Consider the following 15,413-nt stretch of genomic DNA (forward strand, 5'->3'; position numbering starts at 1 on the left):
TAGTTCTTCGCGCTGGGCGCAATTTGAAATAGGAAATCTCTGGGTGAATCGCGCCGGGCGCAGGGAGAACCACGCCGAGCGCAATAGACCTTTGTAGGTCTCTGGTTGAGAATTGCGCCGGGCGCCATTTTAATGAGCCGGGCGAGCATTTGATTTTCAGAATTTGACCTTATAGTCTTCATTAAAGTTATAGCCTTGGATGTTAGCTTTCCAATGGCGCTGGAATCACCCAAAAAGGAGTTTTAGAACTCCAGATATGGTTGTTTTAGTGAAGAGGGGTCAAGCTGCCAGCATTACTTATAGTGGTTGCGGTTTTTAGACTTTTTAACTAGGTAGATGAAGGAATTAGGACTTGGTGTCTTCATGAGAGTTGTAAGAAATCTTCTTATCTTTCATATGAGATGAGGATGAGTATGGTAGGAGTAGTATAACTCCTGATGCGCTGTTTTCTGTGAAGGCTGCCATTTCACTTTCAGTGATTTGGTTAAGTTGAAAGTTGTTTAGGTGCTTAGGTGTACTCTTGTTGTTTGGGTGAGTAATTTGACAAGATAGATGAGTTGTAAACAAGATGGTTGGGTCGTATTATGTGTTGATCATGTTGTTTTAAGCTGTTAATGATGAATGATTATTGAGCTGAATGATGATATTGATGTGCTGCGCTGAGCGCGGCCCTTGTCGCGCTGGGCGTGAGACTCCTTGGAGTCTCTGCCTCGAGGGCGCTGGGTGCAATTTGGTTTGCGCTAGGCGCGAGACCAAGGGAGGTCTCTTCCTAGCCTGCGCTGGGCACAATCGGGTATTGCACCAGGCGCGAGAGAGCTTTGGACTCTCTAACTAAGTCTCGCCGGGCGCAGGCACGCTTGCGCCGGGCGCGCTGGCCCCTGGAGCCCTCTGGTTGTGCCACGCCAGGCGCGACCATGAGTGCGCCGGGCGCGTATGAGGATGTGAAGTTATATGTTGAATTGCTGATAATATTGTTTTATGCTGAACTAAGCCAAAATTGAGAAATATGATGTGATGACTGGCTGAAATTGCTGTTTGAGGATGTTGAGATGTGTTAGGTGTATATTGTTGTAAGATGCTTAGAAGTGCTGTAAGACGATAGGCTGTGCTATTAAGCTGAGCTGTGCTGAATGTTGTTTATGCTGATAAATGCTGCCAATGCCGTGTGATGAAAAGTTGTGTTGTGCGGTATGTTGTTAATGATGTAACGCTGAGTTGTGATATGTGATGCTAATGCTAAACTTTATTGTTTGAGTCCAGCTGAATTATATGCTGATAGTTGTTGAATTATGCTGTAATTGCTGAGTTGAGATGTAATTGATAAATATGTTGTGCTGACTAGATGTAAATGCTGAAAAATGATGTTAAGCTGTAATAGATGTATCTCGCTATGCTGAGCTGGGCTGTTATTGATGATTTTAAATGCTGATTTATAATATGGCTGTGCTCTAGAATGATGAGTCGAGTTGTGAGTAGTAAGCTGTGTTGAATACTACTTAGCTGTGATGTATGCTGATTTTGTTGTGCTGTGCTGTGCTGTGAGTTGTTTTGTTGTGCTGTTTATTGCTGAGTTGTATGTTGTGTTTAGCCACTATTGTGGTACTGTTATAGCCGCTATGTCGATGCTGTTAGCCACTATTGTGGTGCTGTTATAGCCGCTAAGTCGGTGTTTTTATAGCCGCTAAGTCGGTGCTGTGCTCTGTGCTGATAGGAGCTGTTGTAGGCCGTAAGGCTGAGCTGTGGTAGTAGATCTCCGAGCTGATATGCGTGATGACGCATTGTGTGTTTACTACTATTTATCAATGTAAACTGTTGATTACAGTTGTTATTGCTAATTGATGTTCTAATAGCGGTAGCTGTTTACTATTCTTAAATTTTATATATTTGTATGTCGTTTCTTTTCACTAGCTTACCCTTGTTGTTTCCATGTGGTTTGGATTGCGATGATCATACTACGTATGGGAGTAGAGCAGGGATAGGTTGGTGGCTTACGGCAGGTCTGCAGCTGGCAGATAGAGCTTAATTCTTGTGGATGTTTTGGTGTTTTAGCTACTAGGTGTAGTAGCGATTGATGTATTTTGTACATTTGAATCTAGTCAGACTTGGGCCATGTATATATGTATATTCTAGACACTATATATATACACTTGTTCCTTTCTGTCCAGTTTTCAGGTGTACTGTGTAGTGTGTAGTGACCAGCCGGGTCGTTACACTTTAGTGGTATCAGAGCAGTTCGAGTCTAGTGGACACTCTTTGGGGGTGGTTCCTTTAGGCTTTTGTTGTGTTGAGCTCTGTGTTATGCTGTCTTGCTGTGTTGTTTGTTGTGCTGATTGCTGTGTTGTTTTTGTTGTGCTGTTGATGGTTGTTTGGTTTAGTTATTGTGTACTGAAGATGTTGTTACTTCTGTAGACAATGACTATAACCAATGAGCTGATAGCCCGTTTCATAGAGATGATGGCTATGACTATGCAGCAGCAAAATGCTTATTTTGCTAGAATGGACGCTGATAGAGTTGCAGCTGGTGCAGCAAGGCCCTTGGGGTCGTAGGAGAGCCGGGATCTAGCTGAGTTCTGGAAATGTCGTCCTCCTTAGTTCAAGGGAGATGCAGACCTAGAGGTAGCTGACCACTGGATCTGTGAGATGGAGAAGATCTTCACTGTGTTGGGATGTTCTCAGGAGAGGAGGCTGGCATATGTTGTCTACATGCTGGTTGGGGAGGCTGAGCATTGGTGGAGGGGTACAAGGTGAACTTGATCTGTTTACCTTGGGTGGATATTGACATAGTCTTAGGGATGGATTGGTTGTCTGCCAATCGTATCCTTATAGATTGTGCCAATAGGCGGTTGATATTTCCTTAGGTGGAGGAGGAGCTGTTGATTTTAGCTGGTCAAGCTGAATCATTGTTGAGGGATGGAGCAGAGTGCTGTCTTCTGCTTGCTGCTATGAGTGTGGAGACCGAGAGGGTCATTGTTGAGATTGATGTGGTGAGGGATTTTGCTGAGGTGTTCCCTGATGAGGTGCCTGGGTTGCCTCCTGTTAGGGAGATGGAGTTTAGCATTGACTTGGTTCCAGGTGCGGGGCCAGTGTTGGTGGCTCCCTATGGGATGGCTCCTGCTGAACTGGTTGAGCTGAAAGGTCAGTTGGAGGACTTGTTAGAGAAGCAGTTGGTGTGACCGAGTGTATCGCTGTGGGGTGCTCCCGTGTTGTTGGTGAAGAAGAAAGATGGAGGTAGTCGATTGTGTGTTGATTTCTGGCAGTGGAGCAAGTTGACCATTAAGAACAAATATTCACTTCTCCGGATAGATGACTTGATGGATCAAATGAGGGGAGCATCCGTTTTCTCGAAGATTGACTTAAGGTCAGGCTATCACCAGATCAGGGCGAAGGAGGGTGACATACCGAAGACTGCTTTCAGGACTAGGTATGGTCACTACTAGTATGTTGTAATGCTGTTTGGCGTGACCAACGCCCCTGCTGTGTTCATGGATTACATGAACAGGATCTTCCGGCCGTTCTTGGATAAATTCGTTGAGGTGTTCATTGATGATATCTTGATTTATTCAAGGACCCCAGAGGAGCATGGAGAGCACTTGAGGTTAGTGCTGGAGATTTTGAAAGCGAAGCAGTTGTACGCTAAGCTTTCAAAATGTGAGTTCTGGTTGAGTGAGGTGAAGTTCTTGGGCCATGTGATCTCAGCTGAGGGGATTGTTGTTGATCTGGCTAAGGTGGAGTCGGTGTTGCAGTGGGGATGTCCAAGGACTGTCACGGATATTCGGAGCTTTGTGGGTTTAGTGGGTTACTATCGAAGGTTCATTGATGGATTCTCCATGATAGTAGCGCCTCTAACCCAGTTGACAAGGAAGGAGCAGCCGTTCATTTGGACAGGTGCCTGTGAGCGGAGTTTTGATGAGGTGAAGAGGAGGTTGACTACTTCTCCTGTGCTGGTGTTGCCGGATTCTAGTGAACCTTTTGATGTGTACTACGATGCTTCTCACCAGGGTCTGGGGTGCATGCTGATGCAAAACAGGAAAGTAGTGACATATGCTTCAAGGCAACTGAGTTGGCAGCGGTTGTTTTTGCCTTGAAGATATGGAGGCATTATCTGTATGGTGCTCGGTTCAGCGTCTTCAGTGATCACAAGAGTCTGAAGTACTTGTTTGATCAGAAGGAGCTGAACATGAGGCAGAGGCGGTGGATGGAATTTTTGAAGGATTATGACTTCCAGTTGATGTATCATCCTGGGAAAGCCAATGTTGTGGCGGATGCGCTGAGTAGGAAATCCATCCACATGTCTTGTATAATGGAGAAAGAGCTGGAGCTGGTTGAGGAGTTCAGGGATTTGAATCTCTATGTGGAGTTAGCTCAAGATCACATTAATTATGGGATGATTACCATAACTAGTGAGTTCTTGAGGCAGGTTGGACAGAAGCAGTTGTAAGATGTGGAGTTGGTGAAACTTCTTGGTTTGCTGGGAACTGAGAAGGCTGTTGGTTTGAGCTGGGAGGAGGTCCTACCGCTGGTTGAGTTCGCGTACAATAATAAATTTCATGCTAGTATTGGGATGACGTCGTTCGAAGCCTTGTATGGCAGGAGAAGTAGGACTCCTCTGTGCTGGTATCATGATGGTGAGTCAGTGGTTGTGGGATCGGAGCTAACCTTACAGAATGCTGAGGAAGTATGTTCATGACCCTGGTCATGTAGTGGAGCTGGATGATGTGCGAGTGAAGGAGTTGAGGGGCAAGTTCATTGCTCGGGTGAAGGTGTTGTGGGACGCAGCTACTGGTGAGGCTACTTGGGAGGTGGAGCAGCAGTGTAGGGAGCGGTACCCTTTTCTTTTCCCAAGTAAGTCGGTTTTCAGGGACGAAAACTCTTGTTGTTGGGGAGGTTGTGAGACCCGTGGCTTTCTTTCTCACTTTCTTCCTCTCCACTCTAAGACTCTCACTCACTCTCTTGTTCTTCTCCTTGTTGCTGACTCTAGGTGGTAATGCGGAGTAATCGTGGACGTCTAGCTGAGTATTTGGGGCCTTCTCTTCTTCTCTTTCGGTTGATCAAGCTCTTCTTCAACTCTCTTCTCTATTTCTCCTTCCCGGAAGCTCGGAATCCTTGCCCGAGGTAAGGGAAGTTAGTTTTCTTGCTGCGTTTTGGTTGAAATGGGTTTGAGAACTCATTGGGTTGTTAAAGATTGTCGGATTCTTGGCTGATTGGGTGAAATATTGAGTTTTGGGGACATTTGGGTTTTGAGAAAATTCTTGGTTTTTATTTGATTTGTGGATGCATGTGTGAAAAGATGTTATCTTTGAACTCCTGGATGAAAATGTGGTATCTTGGCTGGATTGCATGTGTTGGATGACTTGATTTGTGCATGTTTGATGAAATTTTCCGAACTGGAGAGAGTTACTATTTGAATTTTCGCCGGGCGCAGTTCTTCGCGCTGGGCGCGATTTGAAATGGGAAATCTCTGGGTGAATCGAGCCGGGCGCAGGGAGAACCACGCCAAGCGCAATAGACCTCTGTAGGTCTCTGGTTGAGAATTGCGCCGGGCACGATTTTAATGAGCCGGGCGAGCATTTGATTTTCAGAATTTGACCTTATAGTCTTCATTAAAGTTGTAGCCTTGGATGTTAGCTTTCCAATGGCGCTGGAATCACCCAAAAAGGAGTCTTAGAACTCCAGATATGGTTGTTTTAGTTAGAGCTGTCAAAACGGGTAACCCGGCCCGGCCAGGCCCGGCCCACCACGGGTTGATCATTTGGTGAGCTAACCCAACCCGGCTCATTTATTAGTGAGCTAAAAAATTTTGGACCCGGCCCGGCCCACCACCGGTTGGTGGGTTAAACGGGTTGGCTCACCAAATTTAAAAAAAAAATGTAATATGCCGAGGTGGTGCGCTGCGCGGTAGCGCAAGACTGTGAGTGTCCCAGGGTGATGCGTGGCACAAGCAGTCTTGTCAGGACAGCGGTGGTGGGTGGCCCCCAAACGATGTGCATGGTGCGAGATGGCCCGGGGTGGTGACGTGCGCGGTGGCTTGCGGTGGGCGCGATGGTGCGCGCGATGGCTCGCGGTGCCCGCGGTGGTGTGCGCGGTGGCTCACGATGCACGCAGTGGCTCACAACGCACGCGATGGTGCTTGATAGTTGTGGTGCGCGCGTCGTAGTTGTGGTTCGGTGGCAGCCGTGGTGTGGTGTGGTGTGAGAGGGTGGCTGGAGCTGGCTGCCTTGCGGCGGTGACTGGTGCGGCGTTGATATTGTTCTGAAGTTGAAAGTTAAGGTTTAGGGTTTTGAAATTGAAACCCTATTTCTTGTTGGGTTGCACCTACATTTGGCCCAATAGTTGCTTCTTTTTTTTTTTTTTTTTAATTACCTACATTTTGGCCCAATAATTGCTTCTTTTTTTTTTAATTACGGGTTGGTGAGTCAGCCCGGCTCACCACGGGTTCAACCCGGGTGAGCCGGGTTGTTAGTGAGCTGGGTTCAAAATTGGCCCGCACTAAAATTTTCAATTTTTTTTTAGCCCAACCTGGCTCGAACCCGTGGTGGGCCGGGTTGGCTCACCGGGTTGAGCCCATTTTGACAGCTCTAGTTTTAGTGAAGAGGGGTAAAGCTGCCAGCATTACTTATAGCGGTTGCGGTTTTTAGACTTTTTAACAAGGTAGATGAAGGAATTAGGACTTGGTGTCTTCATGAGAGTTGTAAGAAATCTTCTTATCTTTCATATGAGATGAGGATGAGTATGGTAGGAGTAGTATAACTCCTGATGCGCTGTTTTCTGTGAAGGCTGCCATTTCACTTTCAGTGATTTGGTTAAGTTGAAAGTTGTTTAGGTGCTTAGGTGTACTCTTGTTGTTTGGGTGAGTAATTTGACAAGATAGATGAGTTGTAAACAAGATGGTTGGGTCGTATTATGTGTTGATCATGTTGTTTTAAGCTGTTAATGATGAATGATTATTGAGCTGAATGATGATATTGATGTGTTGCGCTGAGCGCGGCCCTTGTCGCGCTGGGCGTGAGACTCCTTGGAGTCTCTGCCTCGAGGGCGCTGGGTGCAATTTGGTTTGCGTTGGGCGCGAGACCAAGGGAGGTCTCTTCCTGGCCTGAGCTGGGCACATTCGGGTATTGCGCCAGGCGCGAGAGAGCTTTGGACTCTCTAACTAAGTCTCGCCGGGCGCAGGCACGCTTGCGCCGGGCGCGCTGGCCCCTGGAGCCCTCTGGTTGTGCCACGCCAGGCGCGACCATGAGTGCGCCGGGCGCGTATGAGGATGTGAAGTTATATGTTGAATTGCTGATAATATTGTTTTATGCTGAACTAAGCCGAAATTGAGGAATATGATGTGATGACTGGCTGAAATTGCTGTTTGAGGATGTTGAGCTATGTTAGGTGTATATTGTTGTAAGATGCTTAGAAGTGCTGTAAGACGATAGGCTGTGCTATTAAGCTGAGCTGTGCTGAATGTTGTTTATGCTGATAAATGTTGCCAATGCCGTGTGATGAAAAGTTGTGTTGTGCGGTATGTTGTTAATGATGTAACGCTGAGTTGTGATATGTGATGCTAATGCTAAACTTTATTGTTTGAGTCCAGCTGAATTATATGCTGATAGTTGTTGAATTATGCTGTAATTGCTGAGTTGAGATGTAATTGATAAATATGTTGTGCTGACTAGATGTAAATGCTGAAAAATGATGTTAAGTTGTAATAGATGTATCTCGCTATGCTGAGCTGGGCTTTTATTGATGATTTTAAATGCGGATTTATAATATGGCTGTGCTCTAGAATGATGAGTCGAGTTGTGAGTAGTAAGCTGTGTTGAATACTACTTAGTTGTGATGTATGCTGATTTTGTTGTGATGTGCTATGCTGTGAGTTGTTTTACTGTGCTGTTTATTGCTGAGTTGTATGCTGTGTTTAGCCACTATTGTGGTACTGTTATAGCCGCTATGTCGGTGCTGTTAGCCACTATTGTGGTTCTGTTATAGCCGCTAAGTCGGTGCTGTGCTCCGTGCTGATAGGAGCTGTTGTAGGCCGTAAGGCTGAGCTGTGGTAGGAGATCTCCGAGCTGATATGCGTGACGACGCATTGTGTGTTTACTACTATTTATCGATGTGAACTGTTGATTACAGTTGTTATTGCTAATTGATGTTCTAATAGCGGTAGCTGTTTACTATTCTTAAATTTTATATATTTGTATGTCGTTTCTTTTCACTAGCTTACCCTTGTTGTTTCCATGTGGTTTGGACTGCGATGATCATACTACGTATGGGAGTAGAGCAGGGATAGGTTGGTGGCTTACGGCAGGTCTGCAGCTGGCAGATAGAGCTTAATTCTTGTGGATGTTTTGGTGTTTTAGCTACTAGGTGTAGTAGCGATTGATGTATTTTGTACATTTGAATCTAGTCAGACTTGGGCCATGTATATATGTATATTCTAGACACTATATATATACACTTGTTCCTTTCTGTCCGGTTTTCAAGTGTATTGTGTAGTGTGTAGTGACCAGCCGGGTCGTTACACCATTGGGAGGCTATTTTATTAATTTTTTTCTTATATATATATATATATATATATATATATATATATATATATATATATATAGATATATATATATATATATATATACACGTTGCACACATGTTGAATGTTGTTTGCTTGGTGATTCAAGTTGAAGTAGTTATTTTTGTTTGCTTCCTAAAAAAATGAGTTTTATACTATTTATTAGTTTTTACAAAGAAAAAATTACCGGTTGTCCTAGAAGAATTATTTATGAATGTGATGTTCCTAAGTTATTTAGGATTGATGAAGACATTACATTTAAAGAATCAAATTAGTTCATGTTTACGTTCCAATTGTAACATGAATTTTCACGTTTACTTGAAGCGAAAAAATTTTGCTTCCACGTAAAATTAACATTCGACGTGGAGAGAGAATGTATGATCCACGTTTCAAAATGAAATCCAAATATGCACTTAAAGAAGTTTTTGGTGTAAAAAGTATTGATAATATAAAATAACTTCATTATCGACATCTAATTTATTGTCAAGAAAATATTGATTACGGTTTACTTTAACTCTTGAAAGATGATGATATAGAGTACATGTTTACTGTATATAGATAATTTCATGAGGCATGTCCATATTGAATTATATGCTAAAATTGATAGAATTGTAGAAGATATTTTGTGATGTTTGTGTCGACCATGGACTCTAGACAAAATTATTGTTTGTTTATGTAAAAGTATGTACAATAATAATTCATCAACTAGTTTAAGTAATCCATAATGTTGATGTTTGTTGAATAATAAGTAAAATATTTGTTTAAATTGTTTATGTTAATGTTTTATCTTTTTACCTTAATTTATTATTAAATACATCAATATAATTCTCATATGTAGGGATCGCAAATAAATCCGTACCTGTAGGTAATACCTGAATCCATCCAAACTTTGATGGAGAATACTCGATTTGACCAGATACGGATACGGGTACGGGTACGGGTAGACGTAAAATCTAAAATATTAAACCGAAGATGAAGACGAAGGCAGATTTACATTTTAAATATAAGTTATATTTAAATATAATATTTTTTTGTATGTATAATTTAATAGTATTTTAGTATGTATAATGTACAACCTAAATATTTATTATATGTAACTAAAATTTATAATAATTATATATATAAATAAATAATATGTTTGAATATATAAATCAAATTTAAATTTATATAAATAAATATTCTTAAATATATTAAAATTTAACTTATTACTAATTACGATAAGTAAAAATTGAATTAAATAAATAATTATAAAATTATAAAAATCTTCTCGTTAAAAAGATTTTTCTAAAAATATTAAGATACAAAAGTTCATATTTAATAAATAAAGATTAATTATAAATTTTAATTATATATAGTAAATATTTAATATACATACTATCATACTAGCTTTATTTTATTACTAAACATGTAAAATAAATTATGAAAGAATAAACATATATAAATGTAATTTATATATTTTCAGTAACTTATTCATAAATATTGGTACATTATTTATTTATATCATGGTTTTAAAAAAAATTATTTATATCTGTACGATAAAAGTTATTTATTTATATATATATATATATATATATATATATATATAATTAACATATAGCAATATAAATATATTTTATTATTAAAAATTATTTATAAATTTATACTTATTATAAATAAAAAAATAGTAACCATTTTTTGTCTTAAATTTTTAGTGAATCGTTATATCTTTGAATGTTAAACTTCTTTGATATATAACACAAACTTTTCATATATATTTTTAAAAGTTAGACTAAGCATATTTTTTAGTTTATTATTTTTGAAAAATAAATAAACTCTCAGAAAAAACTTGGTTTGTAAATTTTATAAATATAAAAAATAAAAATAAAAATGTTTTCTTAAATCAAGCATGCCTTAAAAAAAATAAAATAAAATAAAGCATGCTTAGCACTTTTGGAGAGAACATGGTGTCCGTGTATTGTGCTTTAAATGGCATTAAATTCAAAGGGACGTGACTTAATTTTGAATGCAAAAATGACTGAAAGGGGAAATAAATAACAAAATAAAAGCATAACATAAGTGGATGGTGTTCCCACTCTCTTTCTCTGTGCGTCTCTTTCTCACTCTCCGCACCTCATTCCTCTGCTTCGGCCACGAGTCACCAATCACAACACAACACAACGTTCATTAAATGACATTCGCGTGATTCCGAACTCAAAACGCACACTCCTTAATTCTCTTTTCTCATCTCAAAATCTCAAACCACTTTCAAGCTTCCGCACACTCTCTCTCTCTCTCTCTCTCTCTCTCTCTCTCTCTCTCTCTCTCTCTCTCTCTCTCTCTCTCAAGGTTTGCGTTCGCATTCCATTCCTTCATTTATTGCTTCCTATTACATTCCTCTGAACACACCATCGATCCTTTTCACAAAATTTAACTATTATTTTTCAAATCTCTTCTATCATCACCTGTGCGCATCCGCATCGTTAGATTCGAGACCTTCACTTTTTGGTTTTTCACTTTTTGCTCTTATTTTCTGCGTGAATTTCATTCTCTATTTTGATGTGATTACTATTTCGCTTCTCTGAATCAACGCCGTTGCCGAGTGCCGAGAGAAGCGTAAACGCTTCGCGTTTTGCTGATTTGCGGTCAAAATAGGGTGTCGTTTGGTTCGATTTGAGATGAGAAAAAATTGAGGTTGAAAACGTTGACCTTTTTCGTCATAACGAAAACGTGTTGGACTCGGTGAACGAGTCAGAATAGGTGTCTGATTATCACTTTTGTCTTTTTTCGCGTAGATCGGTTGTTTGCTTATATTTTATGTTGTTAGTTTCCGTGTTCAGTGAAGCAAGGGGTTCCACGAAAGTGCACAGTAAATTTATGTGTTTGTATGTGCATGTGATGTGATTGAGTATAGTACAGTGGAATTATTTAATTTGATTTGATTGCTATGCTCTTTTGGGGAAATGAGAACCTTGTGGATTTTAATTTTTCTTAATTTGGATTATTTTCTTATGTTTATTTTTTCGTGGTTCTGTAATGTTATATAAGTTAGGTTTGAGGAGGAAAAGTAATCTTGAGGTCTTGTGCTGCAGGTTGGGAAATAGTACATTTAGGGTGTCAAAATGTTCCTTATTAGAAGGCAATCCCAGAATCACCAGGAGAATGATTCCTCCTATCGAGAAACAAAGGTAAACTGCTTTGCTTATTTGACATCTTTTGTTAATTCAGTTTGCAGCTATGTATACTCAGAAATTTCATACCAGATCTAGAAAAATCCAGAGTAAAAAGTGATTTTGAATGCTTTACACCTTCTCTGCATGGCATCCTGTAAGGTTAATGGGAAAAAATTATGGTTGTCTGTATGAAAACACTTTCATGAAATGCTAGCTTTTATAAGCACCAAGTTTAACTCATCTTCAAACAGCTGTCTGAACTCAGGGCTGCTCTTGGGCCCCTCTCTGGTCGAAGAATGAAGTATTGCACAGATGCGTGTCTAAGGAGATATTTAGAAGCAAGGAACTGGAATGTTGATAAAGCCAAGAAAATGATGGACGAATCTCTCAAGTGGAGGTCAACTTATAAGCCAGAGGAAATCCGTTGGGTTAGTTTGATTTAACCGGCTTTGATCCCCACATGCTCAATTGGTGATGCCAAAAATGAATTTGATAATGAACATGTCATACATGTAACATTGATCCATATTGTAAACAATTTGACAAATTGATGATGATGGATCAACATTTCAGTACAAAGTCTTCATGTTTGTCATCTTGTTCTAACTTGTCTTGAGCCGACATAATAACCTGTGTCTTGTCTTGTTCTTTCTTGGGGCAGACACAATTTGTTTGTTTTATCACGTCTGTTTTATATTGTCCTTTTACATTATAATCTTCTGCTAGATACTTCTCTGTAGTCTATACTGCAAACAGATCTAGTTTTTTCTTGGGAGCAACATAATTGTTGGATCATAAATCAATTCTTCAGTATTTGATTACCGAATAAGGTCAACAACATATACACCTAAATTTTAAGGTGTTGAAATTGAGTTGCAGAGCTGTACTTCTGAAATCAATTAAGATCATACATTAGCTTCAGAATACATTTAGTTCCAAAATTATGATATTATACCTTCTATTTGTGTTCAATATCTGCATTGCCTGCAAAGACTAAATGAAACCATCATCTAGTTATTAGCCTACTTATGGATATTGCTCTTTCATGTATTATTGTAAACTTGTATTTACAAATTACAATTGAATGACTTCCTACATGCAGGCTGAAGTAGCACATGAGGGTGAGACAGGCAAAGTCTCAAGAGCTAACTTTCATGATCGACTAGGGAGAACTGTGCTTATTTTGAGGCCAGGGATGCAGGTTTGAACTAGGATGTACTTTCATTAAGGCTTCTCTATGCATGACTGGTTAATTAATCTGTCTAATCTGTTTTCTTTTGTTAGAACACTGCATCAGCCGAAGATAATATCAGGCATTTAGTCTATCTATTGGAAAATGCTATCCTGAATCTTTCTGAAGGTCAAGAACAAATGTCGTGGTTGATAGACTTCACAGGGCTATCTCTTAATACAAATGTTTCTGTTAAAACAGCTCGTGATATTATTCACATTTTACAAAACCACTATCCAGAAAGGCTTGCTATTGCTTTTCTCTACAATCCACCAAGAATATTTCAGGCTTTCTGGAGGGTATGTTCTCCTTTCCTGCGAGTTATATGTGCTCTGTTCATGTATGGCTTTATATAGATTTTCTAATAGGAAGTTTACATTGCATGGCAGCGATTTCTATCATTTATATTTTACTCTGAAAGATCATGCAATGCTTGGCTAATCCTTCTTGCTTAAGTAAATGTTACAATGTTGTGTATCACCTTTTAACTTTTAGGTGTTTGGTACACAAGAAGTTTTTTTTTATGCTTAAGAATCATAATTCCCAGATATCATGAATCCCAAGAATCATGATTTTTATAAATGATTAAAATATGTTGAGTTAGTCATAAATGTTCTTGGAAATATTTATATATGTTACTTGAAAATTAAAGATTATTATGGCATTAAATTAGTGAATAAAGATAATGTGATATTTTTACCTCAATAAAACATTTCTTTTAAATAGGAAAAAATTAGATTCCCACCTCCTACCTATGGGAACAATTTTTATGGGAAATCTATGTAAAAAGCATTTCCAGAAACAATGTTTAGTGAGATAGAATGTTATATTTTAAATAATAAACCAAATACAGGAAACTAATCTTATCAACTTCAGATTCCAGGAAACTAAAAATTTTGTGTACCAAATGTACTTTTAAAACATTTGATAATCCTTTCTATTATTAAATATTCAAATCATATCATGTCAGTCAATTAGGAAAAGTTTAGTTGGCTTTCAGCATAATAAACTCAATTAGAATTATACATTGTAATTATTCTTGAAAATCAGCCGTGTAGGTAGTTGGTCCCTAATCTTTTTTTATTGTCAAGTTCTTTAGGGGGGTGGGATCATGTAGAAGCATGTGTGAAGTAGATTAGCTCTTATGGTGCCCCCCCTCCCCCGTCCTTTTCTATTTATCTTATTCTACCTTTTAGTATTTGGAATTTTGGAGTTTGGTCAGCTTCTATGATCATTGATTGTACTAGATTTGAGGTTGAATTATGAGCTTTTAACAGTCACCTCTTCCACTTGACAAATTTGGAGTTGCTTTCATTTTGATAGGCAGTCAAACTCTTCCTGGATCCCAAGACAGCCCAGAAGGTGAAGTTTGTTTATCCTAATAATAAGGACAGTGTAGAGCTGATGAAATCACTCTTCGACCTAGAAAACCTTCCGAGTGAACTTGGGGGCAAGGCAACTTTGAAGTATGACCATGAAGAGTTCTCACGATTGATGGCTCAGGATGATGTGAAAACTGCCAAGTTCTGGGGACTTGATGAGAAGCTCTTCAACCCTATTAAGAAAGGGCATTCTGGGGCAGAGGTGGCACCAGAACCCGTGTCTGTTCAGCCTGTAGTTAGTTAATTGAGCAAGTTTTCATATTGTAGTCATTTATAAACTGAAGTGACTACATATCCGAATCATGAAGGAACAAACAAAATATAGTGGCTAATTTAAGGAACCGAATAAGTGGTATTTTGTATCTTTCAACTTAACTATTTAGCCGAAATTTCTTTATCATAATCGCTGCTACAGTGCTATCCTTTTAGGTAGGCTGACTGCAAATCTGATTTGATATTCTGGCTATATATGTTAGCTTCTCTAGACAACGGAAAATGAAGTTCCTGCGGTTAGAGGAGGGGTCCCTGCGCCTATTCAATAATTTAATTCAAACTAGAAAAATTCAACCAAAAGATTAAAAAGAATGGGAATAAAAAAAATTATTTTTCTTATTAATTTGGATCGGACGTCAGACATTCCAATTTAATCACATGTATGTGTATGTGAGAGATTTTAATTAATAAAGAATGGATCATGTGATTCAAATATTAATTCATGGGTTCAAGTGTAACTTGATTCGACTCATAAAAGAATATTTCTTTTATGTTGTAGTATAGATTTAAAAAATAAAATAAAATGGAGTGAATGATTATTAAAAGAAAATGGTAATTGATAAATTACTCTTGAATTTTTAATTTGTTTTTAATAATTGAAGGGTATAATGATTGAACAAATACGGTAACTGAAGGGGTATCTCTTTATATTAGTATAGATAGATATTAGTGATCTTCATTTGTCTACTTAGTATTTACATCTATTCTATCTATACTATTAAGGCAGTACTATTTTTGATAACTGCTTTTATGTGTCCATTTTTAAGTGGACATATTTGTCTTTATAATTGATTAGACTCATTTATATTGTAACTCAGTTTAAACTCATTTTT

At 38.9% G+C, this 15,413-nt stretch overlaps 1 protein-coding gene across 5 annotated transcripts; it reads left to right on the forward strand.

The window, feature by feature from the left end:
* The first annotated feature begins 10,640 nt into the window (after positions 1–10,640).
* On the forward strand, positions 10,641–14,710 carry LOC109810499 (uncharacterized). Of its 5 annotated transcripts, none has more exons than XM_020373982.3 (6): positions 10,641–10,870; positions 11,614–11,709; positions 11,946–12,122; positions 12,797–12,895; positions 12,979–13,224; positions 14,249–14,710. In XM_020373982.3, the coding sequence occupies exons 2-6, from the start codon at positions 11,644–11,646 to the stop codon at positions 14,549–14,551; spliced, it is 891 nt and encodes a 296-aa protein (XP_020229571.1). In that variant the 5' UTR covers positions 10,641–10,870; positions 11,614–11,643; the 3' UTR covers positions 14,552–14,710. The 5 variants fall into 5 exon arrangements, with proteins under 5 accessions (XP_020229571.1, XP_020229573.1, XP_020229575.1 ...); XM_020373984.3 differs by lacking the exon at positions 10,641–10,870 and adding an exon at positions 10,873–11,003; XM_020373986.3 differs by lacking the exon at positions 10,641–10,870 and adding an exon at positions 10,890–11,281.
* Positions 14,711–15,413: the final 703 nt, after the last annotated feature.

The sequence above is a fragment of the Cajanus cajan genome, chromosome 5 (assembly GCF_000230855.2).
Source record: "Cajanus cajan strain Asha chromosome 5, NIPB_CcT2T_4, whole genome shotgun sequence".
NCBI classification, from domain to species: domain Eukaryota; kingdom Viridiplantae; phylum Streptophyta; class Magnoliopsida; order Fabales; family Fabaceae; genus Cajanus; species Cajanus cajan.